General features: G+C 47.2%; 1 protein-coding gene across 5 annotated transcripts in view; it reads right to left on the bottom strand.

Annotated features, from left to right (window-relative positions):
* Positions 1–319: 319 nt before the first annotated feature.
* The window catches only part of LOC146817808 (uncharacterized), a 35,729-nt gene continuing 22,051 nt past the window's right edge, over positions 320–13,997 (bottom strand). For 2 of the 5 annotated variants that reach the window (XM_085609242.1, XM_085609243.1), the window contains 2 exons: positions 1,713–1,871; positions 326–1,392 (listed from right to left, as the gene is read on the bottom strand). In XM_085609242.1, the coding sequence (XP_085465368.1) occupies positions 406–1,392; positions 1,713–1,721 (996 nt within the window). In that variant the 5' untranslated portion in view covers positions 1,722–1,871 and the 3' untranslated portion in view covers positions 326–405. Of the gene's footprint in view, positions 1,393–1,680; positions 1,872–13,997 lie in introns of all 5 variants that reach the window. The other 3 variants (XM_085609245.1, XM_085609244.1, XM_085609241.1) reach the window with 3 other exon arrangements.

Consider the following 13,997-nt stretch of genomic DNA (forward strand, 5'->3'; position numbering starts at 1 on the left):
GTAAATACAAGATATGTCTACTGAGCCTGCAGACCTCTCTAAATTAGGTGGGTGGAGAACCCTCACCAAGTTGGGAGTAAAGTACTCAAGCACGGCGATGGTACCTGCCGTCAAACTCTAAATTAGGCCCTTAATTTTCAAATTGTGAGCTTGCTGGAAATAGACAATAAATATAATCATAATGAGTTAGCTTTATGAAAATAACCAGTTTTCTAAGTTTTCAGTAGAGTTTGGGGCTATACTTTCAGAACTGAATCTGAAAAAAAATCAGTTGCCATTTTAGCTATTTCCCAAAATCAACAGTCGAGAGGATTTGATTATAAGTTAACAACTTTTAATACAATTGACTATTTCACTGAAATGTACAACTCTTCATAAGACTGTGGTGATTTATTCCCACTCTCTTCAGCATCCTACTAATTTGGATTCAGTTTGGTTGCAATAGTTTGTTTGCCAAAAACTCATTATTGCCTTTGCTAAAGTCATGCAAAATGTGGGACGCTCATTGTTTTCCCTTATCCACCAGGGCAGCTCAATCTGGATAGCGTCCACCAGCCCTGACTCCTTAGACCCAAACGTTTCGGTAATATAACCACCTTCAAAATAGTTTCCACCACTGGGGCCAGGGTTTTTGGGAGAAGGAACACAAATGTATTTGTTAATACCATTCTGCTCTTCAATAAAGTTTCCTAGGCTTCGTTCTCCCCTAAGAAGTGTTTCAAAAGGAACTTCCCTGTGCTCCTGTGAGAGCTGGTAAATGGATGACTGAGCTGCAGTAAATCTACCAGAATCAAGGCTTTCTTTGGACAGGGTGTATCCCAGCTCTATCCATTGTTCAGGATGGGCCTGGCCATGAATATCAATCAGAAGCCCCCTTCCCACCTGGGATTTTGACATATTTATAAAATTCATAAACTCTTTCCATGCTAGCTCTGCTTGGAGTACCCCAAAAGTAGCCTCCTCCTTTTCCCTGTTGGCATCCAGCTTGGATCTTCCAAGGTGATTTATCACAATATGAGGGCAGTATCCACCAGTGAGAACGCAGATTTCCTCAGCGAGATTTAATGCCACGTTCAAGGTATACTTGTCTTGCAATGTCGAAACTTCACACTTCGCTGAGTCTTTCTGCGATCCAGCAGGGCAATTGTGAGTAAACCAGCAGGTGGCAGAATCTGAGTTCCAGCATCCCGCATCTCGGTTTGGTATTTCACTTGGTAGCTTATCTCCATCATGTGGTACAGTGATAATCATGTTCATGTTGCCAACTCTGTATTCTATGTAGTTTTTCAGGCCAAAGAACACATCCTGGCTTCTGGTATACTGAGGTGCCATGTACAGGAGGCACACAAAATTTAGCCACAACTTGAGAAGCAGGCGAGCCATCTTGCAATCCTGGGAAGAAATAAACATTGTTAAAACCTCTTGGCAAAAGTGAATGATCAGATTTAATTTTGAAGCTCTTCACTTAAAGATGATTCATGTTTTTTGTGTCCTTCCGTAGAGCTGGGAGATAATTAAATAGAAATACTTTCAAAATGATTGCATTTATTGTTTCTTTTTGTTTCAAGGTTTTGTAGCACTATCAATAATTCCTTTCTATGTTTTGTAGCACATGTAGGGGCCTATTCAAAAAGTTTGACTTACATGTGGAAATTTCCACACATGCAGATCTACACTTACACCTAGATAGAGATCTTATGGATGAAATTCACCATTTTCATGCAGAGATCTCCACTTAGATTTAGACTTCCATTTCTCCACCCCTCAAATTAGTGTACGAAGACTCTTAGGGCCAACTTTACAACTGCAAAGGTTCTAGTTGTAACTTTCCGGTTGCTTGTGGAGATCTTCTAGCAATGGGGCAAGGATCTCTGTATAGAAAGCAAGATGGAAAATAATATTAAATTGTGTACTTTTTAATAAAAAAATATTAAAAAACATTTTGCTAATTCCTGACTAACACAGTACCAGGGGTCAATGTACCTGTGCTAAACACAACATATTGTCACATTTTATCTTAATTGTTCCTATTTTTATTTTAAAATTATTTTTTTATTAAACCATAGCTCGCACACCAAATGCAATTCTCACATCTCACCCTTACTAAAACCGATGCAAATACAAATTGTGTAAATAATCTTATAAAGGAGAGTATACATCACAATACTCTTACCACTTTCACAGAAACTGTGAATTTTGCTTAATTTATTGGTTTGATTATGTGGAGTTGTTTAATTGTTGAAATATTCCCAACGGTCTTGTTCTTCTATATGGTTATGGAACTCCTCGGTGACTTGCATTATCCTTACAATGTACGGCAGGGGATATTATTTCCCATATATAATAGGCAGCATGTGACACACCCAGTCACCTATTATAAACAAAGGCGTCAGACTTCAACGGTTATAATGTATTACTGTTGAGTTCTGAAGTCACAGTGCCTGCTGCCAAAACCAGTAGCAGAGAGGAAAGGCAGGTCATACCACAGGGCATAATTAAAGCAGCGGTTTAAGGAAGAAACTAAAATGTTACTTTTCTTTCTTCTGCTCTGTTTTACTAGCTGTACAGTGACAAGCAGAAAGGAAATATTTATGGCAACATGTTAATGGTTTTGCACTTCTTAGGTAATTATAGAAACATTAGTGTCTTTCTGCATGTTTCTACACATTTGAGCTACGGTGCCTTTTTAAAAAAACTGACTTGTATTAAACTGATTCTAATATCTTTCTGCAAAAAATATCTAACATCTTTTTTGATGTTTGCACTAGAGATTCTGTTTTAATTCCTCAGGTTTGCAAATACCCTTTCTTTTCCATATGAAAGACCTACGCACCAAGGATTTAAATGGTTTGTGGGAAAGGTGATAGTGTGACCATGCATTATAAGGAATAAAGTACCTCTTGCTGTACATAGGGATATTCCAAGTCACCTCAGAGTTCCGTCACCTTATAAAGGAGCTTGGCCTTCAGCGTTGTTCCTCTATATGGAAAAAAAAGTCCTCAGTGACTTGCAATATCCTTATAATGTATGGTAGGGCGGTATTTTATGCCGTATATTTGAAACCTTTATTGAAAAATTATTGAGGAACGTTTTGGACACTTTTCTCATTTTCTCCATTAAGGAGTGAGTTCATAGTTTGCCAGCCAGAACACCCGCAACAGGCCTCACTTTGAGAGTAATTATAGCCGAGCTGATGAACTATACAGATTGCGATCTAGCACTCAGCAAGGAGAGAGAGAATGAGATCTTACATATAGATGATTAAGAGTGTCTATCTTCCCCAACTTTACACAGTAGTTCAAAATGCCAGAAAAGCCTTTAATAGAGTTAAGAAATGCTTCAGGAATATAATGTTCAGTACTCAATATTGTTCCCAGCTAGGCTTCAAGTGATACTTGATGTCAAGACTCATTTCACTACTTCATAGAAATCAGCAATGGAGCTGCTGGAAGATCAAACAGGGAAAAGTGGAGACACTTAAATGACAGAGAATTGGAACTAGAGTACATGAATGGAGAGAGCACTGTACAATTGAGGGCCGGGATTACAATGTTTGACTTGGCTAATGACACCTGAGTAAAAAAAAATATGTAAGTTACAAATTGGGCAGATTTATAATTGATTAATCCACAACAAGTGGTGTTCAACGGTAGAATAAAGCTTATGTGGTTATGCCACTTACCTGATTTAAATATCACAAGGTATGGTGGGTAATATGTTTTAAATTTACTGACAGATTTCTGTTGCCGGTGTATGTGTGGGGGAGGCGGGTTACAGTTGGTGGTGGTTACAGTATTTGCTGTGTGTCCAAAATCCATTAGTACAACTACAAAGATCCTAAAATACCTGACAGGGGGAAATGTCAGCATTTTAATGATGCAGCACACATATTTACTGATACATACCCATGCAGGATTCATAATGCAACAGTGATGCCAAAGATACCATTCAGATAATATACCACAAGCTACAATGGTACTCACCATGATACAGTCCCAGATACATTTTAGTTTAGTAAAAGCACTAATGGACAGTACTGGGCACCATGTAATATTACCTGGTATCACAGAAAGGCTAACTCTGACATTGTTTAACATTTATACCGCCAATATAGACATCCCTGGTTTGGGAAACAGCCATTACAACGTTGCTGTTTCCCCGCATGTCATTACATCGCAAGAGTTACAAAGCTTGTGATGTAACAACACGTCGCTATTACTACGCATTATTTTACATCGCATGCGTTTCATGCAATGTAATGGCGATCCACCTCATTGTGAGGAAACTGCGGCTCTTTCGTTTCCTCACGACGATGTGCACCGTGTAGCGCCCCTCAGCCGACCTGAGAGGAGGAGTGAGGAACCACAAGGAGAAAGAGGTAATGGGGATTGGGCCTGGGGTGGGGTTAATTTTTTAGGGTTCATGGTAGTGTTGTGGTTTGTGTATAGTACAGGGTAGTGTTTTAGGGTTTAGGGTAGTGTTGTGGTGTAGGGTAGTGTTTTAGGGTGTCGGGTGTGTGTGTAGGGTAGTGTTTTAGGGTTTAGGGTAGTGTCGTGGTGTGTTTGTAGTGCAGGGTAGTGTTTTAGGGCTTAGGGTAGTGTTGGGGTGTGTGTGTGTGTAGTGCAGGGTAGTGTTTTAGAGTGTAGGGTAGTATCGGGGTGTGGGTAGTGTTTTAGGGTTCTGGGTAGTGTTGGGGGTTGTGCTGGTAGTGTTATTGTAGAGAGAGGACTGGGGGTTGGGGGAGGGTCGTGCAGGGCTACTACATTAGGGATTAGGGTAGGGCAGGGTAGTGTCACTTACACTGCATACTTTTACCACGTATATACCTTTACCATGCATGCCTTTGCGTAGTAATGGCATGCATGGTAAAGGTATATGCGTGGTAAAAGTATACGATGTAATGGCATGTCGATGTAATTTACAATGCGTAGTAATACCCGAATTGTAATGACATGCGTCGTATTAGTATGCGTTGTAATGAGTCATATTCCCCTGGTTTTAACAAAGTCACAATTGGACTAGGTGAGGAATTCCTGGATTCTCTGTGGATCTGGTTTTTACTACCATACAGGTCTTCCTAGACTGATCTAACTCTAAAGCAGGTGGCACATTTAGGAGCTATAATACTTATAAGCTTAAGGGAGCAACATAAATCGATTGCCTTGTGGAGGCTTTTCCATGATGACTTGGCAAAGTATATGCATTTTTCAAACAAGCAGGTTATATTCTCAAGAGCAGACCTCCTGCTGATGTCTGGACCCCTGATTATTTGGCTAGACAGTGTAGAGATGTACCCACAAACACTTGTTGATCACTGGCAGATTCAAAGGGGATGGCATTACGGATGCATAGTTTCACCCAAGGATGAGATAATTTCCTTATTTGAGCATATGTGGTTGGTAGTCAAAATGCATAAACTATGGGAGGCATTTACTGTGTTTATATAGGGCTACTGTATATCACACAAAGCAGGAGTACTCAAGACAATGAGGACACAAGTGTAATTGTTGGAAGCAGAATGACTCACCAAACAACATGAATCCACTGGTGATAGAACAACTCTGGCCACAATTAGACAGAAGCTAGACCAAGAAGCAGTGGAAAGAGAGGTACGATTTCTGGACAGGGAGATCAAAGACAGTAAGTATGGAAAGGGAGATCACTTGTAGGGGTAATTGCATCATTGATGTGTGGGGGTAAAGATCCTCAAGAAATACTCGGTGTTAGGAATACAGATGAATATGTAGCGACAGCCATCTTCCAGATCAGGGACATCTTTACACAGTTCTTTTGCACTTTGCTACAGACTTCACTTCAGCATGCCTTGACCAACTGTACATGCAATGTATGTGGAGGCGCTGATGGACGGCAAATTGCCACCAACAGTTCAAGCTGCTCAGATCAAATTGTTACTGAAACTGGGGAAGCCAGGAGATTTCTGTTCCTCCTAGAGGCTTTTGTCTTTCATTAATGTGGACAATAAAATCCAAGCAAAAGTAATCACGATCAGACTACTGCCATTAATGCCAGGATTCACATCATTTAAACTCTGCAGACTGCACAGTACTACATCAGGTGCCCTCAGAACTTCCTGTGGCGGCTGCACTTTTGGATGATGTGAGGGCATTTATCCTTGAATGGCCTTTCCTCTTCCTGGTGTTACAGCGCATTGGCTTTAAGATGCCCATTGACAAGTGGTTTGTAAGTGACAACAAAACCCAGAGATAGCATTATAGAATCATGCTACCTGTTACTCGTTAGGAATTATTTTTGTAATTTCATATTTTTTTTGGGGTGGTTAGTTAAAAATTGTTGTTTACTTTAAAGTGTAGCTAACAAAGGGACCCAACTGGAATTTGAATGTTTGGATTTAACTTTCATGTAATAATTGCTCATAAAACAATAGTCAATTGCAGGGACATTTGAAAGTGGTGAGGCGTAACATGATTGGTATACTGCACTGTTGCGAGCGAGCGTAGCGAGCGAGCCCGAACCACCATAAGGGGGGGATCATTGCGATTCTCTTCCCGTGAAAATTTTGAAAATAGAGGAGAAAAATGGTGCATTTTCAAGTAAATTTGAGAAAGCAGGAAGGTTAATAAAGCAATTGTGAAAGAGCCTCTGTGAACTGTCACTTTTCTCTTTACCTATCTCTCTCCCAGAATTCACCACCTTCACCTGTAAGTGGCTGCAAGCTGCTCTATCGGTGTCACTCTCTTCCAGTTACACTCTCACTTTCCCATCATCTAAGTATCCCTTCCTACCTTATCTCTTTCACTATCTCAGCATCTCCCCTCCTCTGTCACAGGCTGGGTGCTGCTGACACTGCCCGGTGACTGTCTCTTGCTGCCCCTTCCATTGTCTCGCAACCCTCCATGCTCTCCTCTCTCCATATCTTGCTTCCTCTTTCTATCTTGCTATCTCTTCCTATCTTGTTGCTGTCACATCCATCTTGCTTGCTATCCCTTCCTACATCTCAGTATCCCTTCCTCCCTCGTCTCTTTCTCTGTCTCCGCACCTTCATTCCCCCGTCATAGCAAATGACAGGTAGTTACGACAGAGCACATTTAATTCCCCTTTCTTTCTTTTTCTCTCCATATCATGTTTATTCACTTGTTCCTTTTTATATCTCACTTCAATGGCACATCCTCTTCATAAACGCTCCCTTTTCTCTCTCTACACTCAAAATATCCCTCTCCCTTGCACTCCCAAATCTTCTTTCCTTTCCATCTTTCTATTATTTTTCTCCATTCCTGTCCAGTACCTTTTCTTTTTTTCCAAACCCCATACGTATCTTTTCTCTGCTCTCCCATCTTTCTTTGCATTCTGTCTTTACTATCTCCTTGTTCATTTTCTTAAGCTGTCTCTCCTCTTCCTTTATTCTCTCTACTTCATATCCGAATCTCACTCCTACATTCTTTCCCTCCTTAACATCTCGCCCCCAATGTTGACCTCCTCCTTCCAACCTCATTGTCTCCACGTCTATTTAATCTCACCCTTCTGTTTTTCTTCTACCTGTTTGCCTCATCCAACAGCTTTCACCATGTCTCCTTGTCCTCTTTTCTACCTTATGACAAGCTCCTGTACAACCCATTGAATTAATGTTTGGCCTCTGCTCTGCTGTATCCTCTGTTATGAGTTTTACTAGTGCCTGCCAGGCACTGGTTTCACTCTCTGTTTGAATGAATCGTCCCAACCCCTCCCAGAGGAAGAGACCACACAGAGCTAAACACAGGGAGACACTTCAAACAATTCTTAGCAAAATCAAAGAGAAACCGGTCTTTGGTTGCTTGTTTTCTGGTTCAGGGAGAAACTTGCATGGCACTTTGGCTGGGCTGTTTCTATTGGAGCAGAGTCAAGACTGATTTGCATATGGTTAAGTCCAAACTGAGGTGAATGGACTTACTAACCAGATGGCCGTCAGGTGAGGAGCTCCGGCCGGGAGCTCCAGGCCACGGATCACCGTTTTTAGCCATAATCCCCTGGTTTCCACTTCCTCCTAGACCCTGTTGCTCACCTGATGGTCGTTCTTGAACTGCGGTCTCCGTCTCTCCTTTCCTCCCGCTTTTGGTCTCCAAAGCGTCGGATGTAATCAGGATCATCGCTCGAGCTGGTGGAGCCCGAGCAACATGTCCGATGCCCGGTGGAGCTGCATCGACGGCTATAGGGGAGATTGGCTTAGGCACACTGCCATGGCCATCACCTACCCAGCCAGACATCAGACATGGGTCTCGTCATTTCTCCGCTGCTTTCTCCTCCCCCCCCCCCCGCCTCCCGACGAATCGCTGTTTGTCGCCTGTTGACGGAGCCAGGCTCAGCGGTGCTGATGCCTGGTTGATCTCCGGACGGTTTTTGAGGTGCTAGGAGGAGGTCCACCCCTCCTGATCTTCCCCCTGCCATTCCGAGCATGAATGCCACAACTTGCCCTGCTGCCTGCCTCCCTTCGCCTCCCGTGGGATGTTTGGTCCCATGAGTTTTTTGCCAGGTACGGGGGGTTCAGGGGTGGTGAGCTTTCGCGGCACAGCGGTATGACTTCCCTGGGCTTTTCGTTGCCGCCTGAGCCTGGAGGCGCACATGGACTCCGCTGCTGCCTCCCCTTCTCAAAGTCTGCTCCCTTACACCCAGGCAGATTTCCCCTGATCCACGATGTGCCGACAACCCTGATGCCCTTGCAGTACTGTGCTTGTGCATGCAAACATCCGACATTCTACTGCCCTCTGCCCTCCCTTGGTGCTGTGGCTCCTTCCCCCCCTCCTGCCCTACTCAACGGAACTCTGCTCTCTTGTTTTTTTGGGTCTTGACTTGTATGTATTCTGCCATTTTGGGATGGTTTCCTTCGATGCCCATGACCCGGATCCGCCATCTTGTTGACCTTTGTCCTTTCCTTCATTCCACTGGACTCCAACCTTCAAACATTTCTCGTTTGCTGGACTGCCTTATCTCTAACTCCCCCTCAGGTCCCCCTCTCTCCTCTCACCTATCTCAGCCTCCGACTCTTGTCCCCCCTACCTCTCTCTACCCCTTTTGATGTTTTATTTCTCTGTTCATGCCACCTACTAATAATGCATTCTTCTGTAGTAATTATGTTTTCATCAGTTACCCTTATTTGCTATTTGTTAGTAACACTTGTTTTTTTTTACTGTGTAATCATTGTGCAACTAATGTGTAATTATTGTACAGTGCAACTTCGCTGTTCCTTGTGTATAGTGCTCTGATACTTTTGGTTCTAGCCAGAGCTATTTAAAACTCATCAAATAAATAAAAAATAAAATAAATAAAAGGTGGTATGGTAGGCAAAAAGACAAAGGGTTGGAATGCTATTCGGAATGACAGTCAGTGGTTAGACTTATTTCAAGCATTCCTCCCATTACCTTTTGTGTGTCTGATAATACATGAATTGCAGCCAGAGCAGAGAAGACTGGGCCTCTCTAAGATCAGGGCTATGGTACCTTTGCACTGGCTGCAGCATAAATAGCACGCCCCTGGCTAAAATTACATGTTAACATTACAGTACAGGGTGGCATTCACTATCTCATTTGCCCCACTTGTCTAATCTCCTCTCGAATCCTCACAAGGTAATGGGGCAGGCAGCCTTGGACAGACCAGCTGCCCCAAGCCTGTCACCACTAAGAAGACTGTATCCACATCTCATAACTTGTGATGGCTGTAGAGTAGAAATAGTGATGTGTCTGGTACTCTTTTATGTATACACTGTTTAATACTCTGGACAAAATTGTGATGTATTCTGCTTTGCATTAGGATTTTAGGCACCCCTTTGGATTGCATGGTTGATAAGGATGCTGGATGTAGTGTGGCCTGTAGGGGAGGTGTTGGATCAGGCACATTAATTCAAAGACATGATTCAAACACGCTTCTGTGAACATAGCTGCAGATAACTATGAGGTGCCAGAGAGAGAGAGAGTGAAAATTGACCTACTATTTTGAATAACACACTAATGGTACGTTACTCTTGCTGCCTTTGTGCCTCCGCGCCCCTTGATTCTGTGCCTGTGACTGTCTGTGCCCCCTGCCCCCCGCTCCGCTTCTGTGCCCCCTTTTTTATTTCTGTACCCCTCGCCGTCCACGTGTTTACTTTGTGCCTGTGACCCTGTTTTTGTACCCCGTTTATCTTCTGTGCCCCGTGCCGGTCTCCTGTGCCCCGTCCCCGCCGCTGCCTCCCCTGTGGCCCCGCCCACTCCGCGCCCATTCGCCACTCCCGTCCCTCGCCTCCTGCCTCCCAGCTGCTCCTCCCTTCCCACCTGCCCATATATGGCGCCCGCTGCGCGGTGAGGAGAGAGACCCTTGACCTTCTGGTAGGTCGCTTCCCCCCCTGCTGCATCGCCACCTGCACCCCCGCTGTCTGCTGCCGCCGGTGGAATTCGAGGCCCTCCACCACCCGCAGGCTTCCACCTGCGCCTCATCCCTGGTGGCCAGTGGTGGCCTTAGGTACGTTTCTCTTGCTGCCTTTGTGCCTCCGCGCCCCTCGATTCTGTGCCTGTGACTGTCTGTGCCCCCTGCCCCCCGCTCGCAGCTCCGCTTCTGTGCCCCCTTTTTTATTTCTGTACCCCTCGTCGTCCATGTGTTTACTTTGTGCTGTGACCCTGTTTTTGTACCCCGTTTATCTTCTGTGCCCCGTGCCGGTCTCCTGTCCCCCGTTCCCGCTGCTGCCTCCCCTGCGGCCCCGCCCCCTCCGCGCCCATTCGCCACTCCCGTCCCTCGCCTCCCAGCTGCTCCTCCCTCCCCACATATGGTGGCCGCTGTGCGGCTGCGACGCTGGCGCGCCAAAGGCGCGCCTAAGGCAAGCTCGTCTGCGCCCGTCCGCGCCTGGACCGCGCCCAGCGCCAGAACTGCTGGCCCCCGCACCAGCCACGAGGACCTCTGCCTCCGCTACGACGCCAACACCCTTTTCGCTCTCAACCCAGGAAGGACCCACACCTGCCGCAAGGTCGCACCGAGGCGCACCCACGGCCCCTTCACCTGCCGGAACTGCAACTTCTCCTGCCACGAAAGCGCCAAGACACCCACTACAACGGAAGCCAACCAGCTCAGATGCATCCTGATCAACACCCGCTCCGCACACAAACACGCCGTCGAACTCTGGGACCTACTCGACACCACATCACCAGACGTCGCCTTCCTGACCGAAACCTGGATGAACGAAGCCTCCTCGCCAGACTTCGCCATAGCCATCCCAGACGGGTACAAGATCACCCGCAGAGACCGCGCAAACCGAGCCAGAGGAGGTATCGCCATCGTCCACAAAAACACCATCAAGATCTCTACAAAACACCAACGACACCCTCAGCACCGCCGAACACATGCACTTCCAGATCCACACGGACCCAAGGACCACCCTAAGAGGCACCCTCGTCTACAGACCGCCAGGACCCCGGCCTCAATTCTGCGACTCCATCGCCGACCTCATCAGCTCGCACGCACTGACCTCCACCGACTACATCCTCCTCGGAGACCTGAACTATCACCTGGAGAACAACAATGACAGCAACTCTTCCACCCTGATCAACAATCTCGCCAACCTCGGACTGAAACAGCTCATCACAACGCCGACCCACATCGCCGGCCACAAGCTTGACACAATCTTCTCCTCAAGCCCCCACATCACCTTCAGCCACGCCTCCGAACTCACCTGGACTGACCACCACTGCATCCATTTCTCCTTCCGAAAACCACTCACACACCACCGCACCCAACAGACCCCCCGCTGCCGCTGGGGCAAAATCACTGAAGAACAACTACAGACAAACCTCGCACTCAACCCTCCGACGAACCCCACCAACCCGGATGATGGTGCACTCGCCCTCGAACGCTGGATGAAAGACTGTGCCAACACCATCGCGCCGCTGAAAAACCCCACCAACAGACACCAGCAGAAGAGTCAGCTGGTTCACCCCGGAACCCCTCGACTTCAAACGCACCAGCCGGAAACTGGAAAACATACGGAACAGCAACAAGACGCCAGACAGCCACATTGCCCACAAAGACGCCATCCGCAACCACCACCACTTCATCAGGACCGCCAAAAGGACCTCCTTCACAGACCGCCTTGACAACAACGCGCACAACAGCAAGGAGCTCTTCACCATCGTGAAGGAACTCTCCAACCCCAGCTCCAACGCCAACGACATCCCACCATCGCAAGCCACCTTCTTTCACCGGAAAATCACCAACATCCATGACAGCTTCAGACCCCTGACGACCCCTGCCGACCACACCGCACCGAACCCACCGCACCCCACCACCCACGACACCCTGACAACCTGGGCCATCGTGAGCATTGAGGACACAATCAAGACCATGGGAACAATCCACTCCGGTTCCCCATCCGACCCTCTCCCACACCACATCTTCAAGAAAGCCAGCAAGTCCATCGCACCCCACCTGCACAAAATCATCAACCTCTCCTTCGAGACCGCCACCTTCCCTGAGAACTGGAAGCATGCAGAGATCAACGCCCTACTGAAGAAACCTAAGGCAGACCCGAGCGACCTCAAGAACTTCCGGCCAATCTCATCGCCCTCATCGCCGCCACAGACGACATCAGGATCCTGCTAGACAACTGCGAGACGGCGGCCCTCATCCTCCTGGACCTCTCCGCCGCCTTCGACACCGTCTGCCACCGCACACTACGCACGCGCCTCTATGACGCAGGGATCCGAAACAAGGCCCTGGACTGGACCACCTCCTTCCTCTCCGGCAGAACTCAGAGAGTCCGCCTTCCCCCGTTCCGCTCCGAGGCCTCCAAGATCATCTGCAGCGTTCCTCAAGGATCCTCCCTCAGCCCGACGCTATTTAACGTCTACATGGCACCACTAGCACACATCGCCCGACAGCACGACCTCAACATAATCTCCTACGTCGACGACACTCAGCTGATCCTCTCCCTCACCAAGGACCCCCTCACCACCAAATCCAACCTCCACCAGGGAATGAAGGCCGTCGCCGACTGGATGGAGGACAGCCGCCTCAAACTGAACACAGACAAAACGGAAATCCTCACCCTCGGGTCCAACCCCTCCGCTTGGGATGACTCTTGGTGGCCCACATCACTGGGGTCCCCCCCACCCCCCACCGACCACGCACGCAACCTGGGAGTCATCCTCGACTCGAAACTCTCCATGACCAAACAAGTCAACGCAGTCTCCTCCACCTGTTTCAACACCCTCCGCATGCTCCGCAAGATCTTCAGATGGATCCCGACAAACACGAGGAAAACAGTCACCCAGGCCCTGGTCAGCAGCAGACTCGACTACGGAAACACCCGCTACACCGGAACCTCGTCCAAGCTCATCAGCAGACTACAGAGAATCCAGAATGCCTCTGCTCGACGTCCCGCGCCGTGACCACATCACCCCCCACCTGAAGAACCTGCACTGGCTACCCGTCGACAAAAGAATCTCCTTCAAGCTCCTGATCCACGCACACAAGGCACTCCACAAAACCGGCCCAGCCTATCTCAACAGCCGACTCTCCTTCTGCATACCCAACAGAAAACTCCGCTCCGCTGACCACGCCCTGGCCACGGTCCCACGCATCTGGAGAACTACTTCCGGAGGCAGATCCTTCTCCCATCGCGCCACCAAGACCTGGATCACCCTCCCCCTCTGCCTACGTCAAACCGAAGACCTGCTGACCTTCAGGAGACAACTCAAGACCTGGCTCTTCGACCAGTAACAGTTCCCCCCCCCCCCCCACCCCCCCCAGCGCCTTGAAACCCGCCTGGGTATGTAGTACGCTTTACAAGTTATGTGATTGATTGATTGATTGATTTATTGATTGATTTTAAACAGTACAGCAGTATTTGCTCTGCATTGTTCATTTAGTAACCTTGCATTAGCTTGCAGTAAGAACACAAAGAGTCCTAATAATTTTGACAAGTACCTGTTTAGAGATTATGTTCCAGATTTACTAACACTTTGCACTGAGTTTGTATCACAAAAGTGACACTAAACCCAGCACAGTGTTGCGGTGGTACATAC

This window comes from Triturus cristatus, chromosome 6 (assembly GCF_964204655.1).
Source record: "Triturus cristatus chromosome 6, aTriCri1.1, whole genome shotgun sequence".
NCBI classification, from domain to species: Eukaryota; Metazoa; Chordata; class Amphibia; order Caudata; family Salamandridae; genus Triturus; species Triturus cristatus.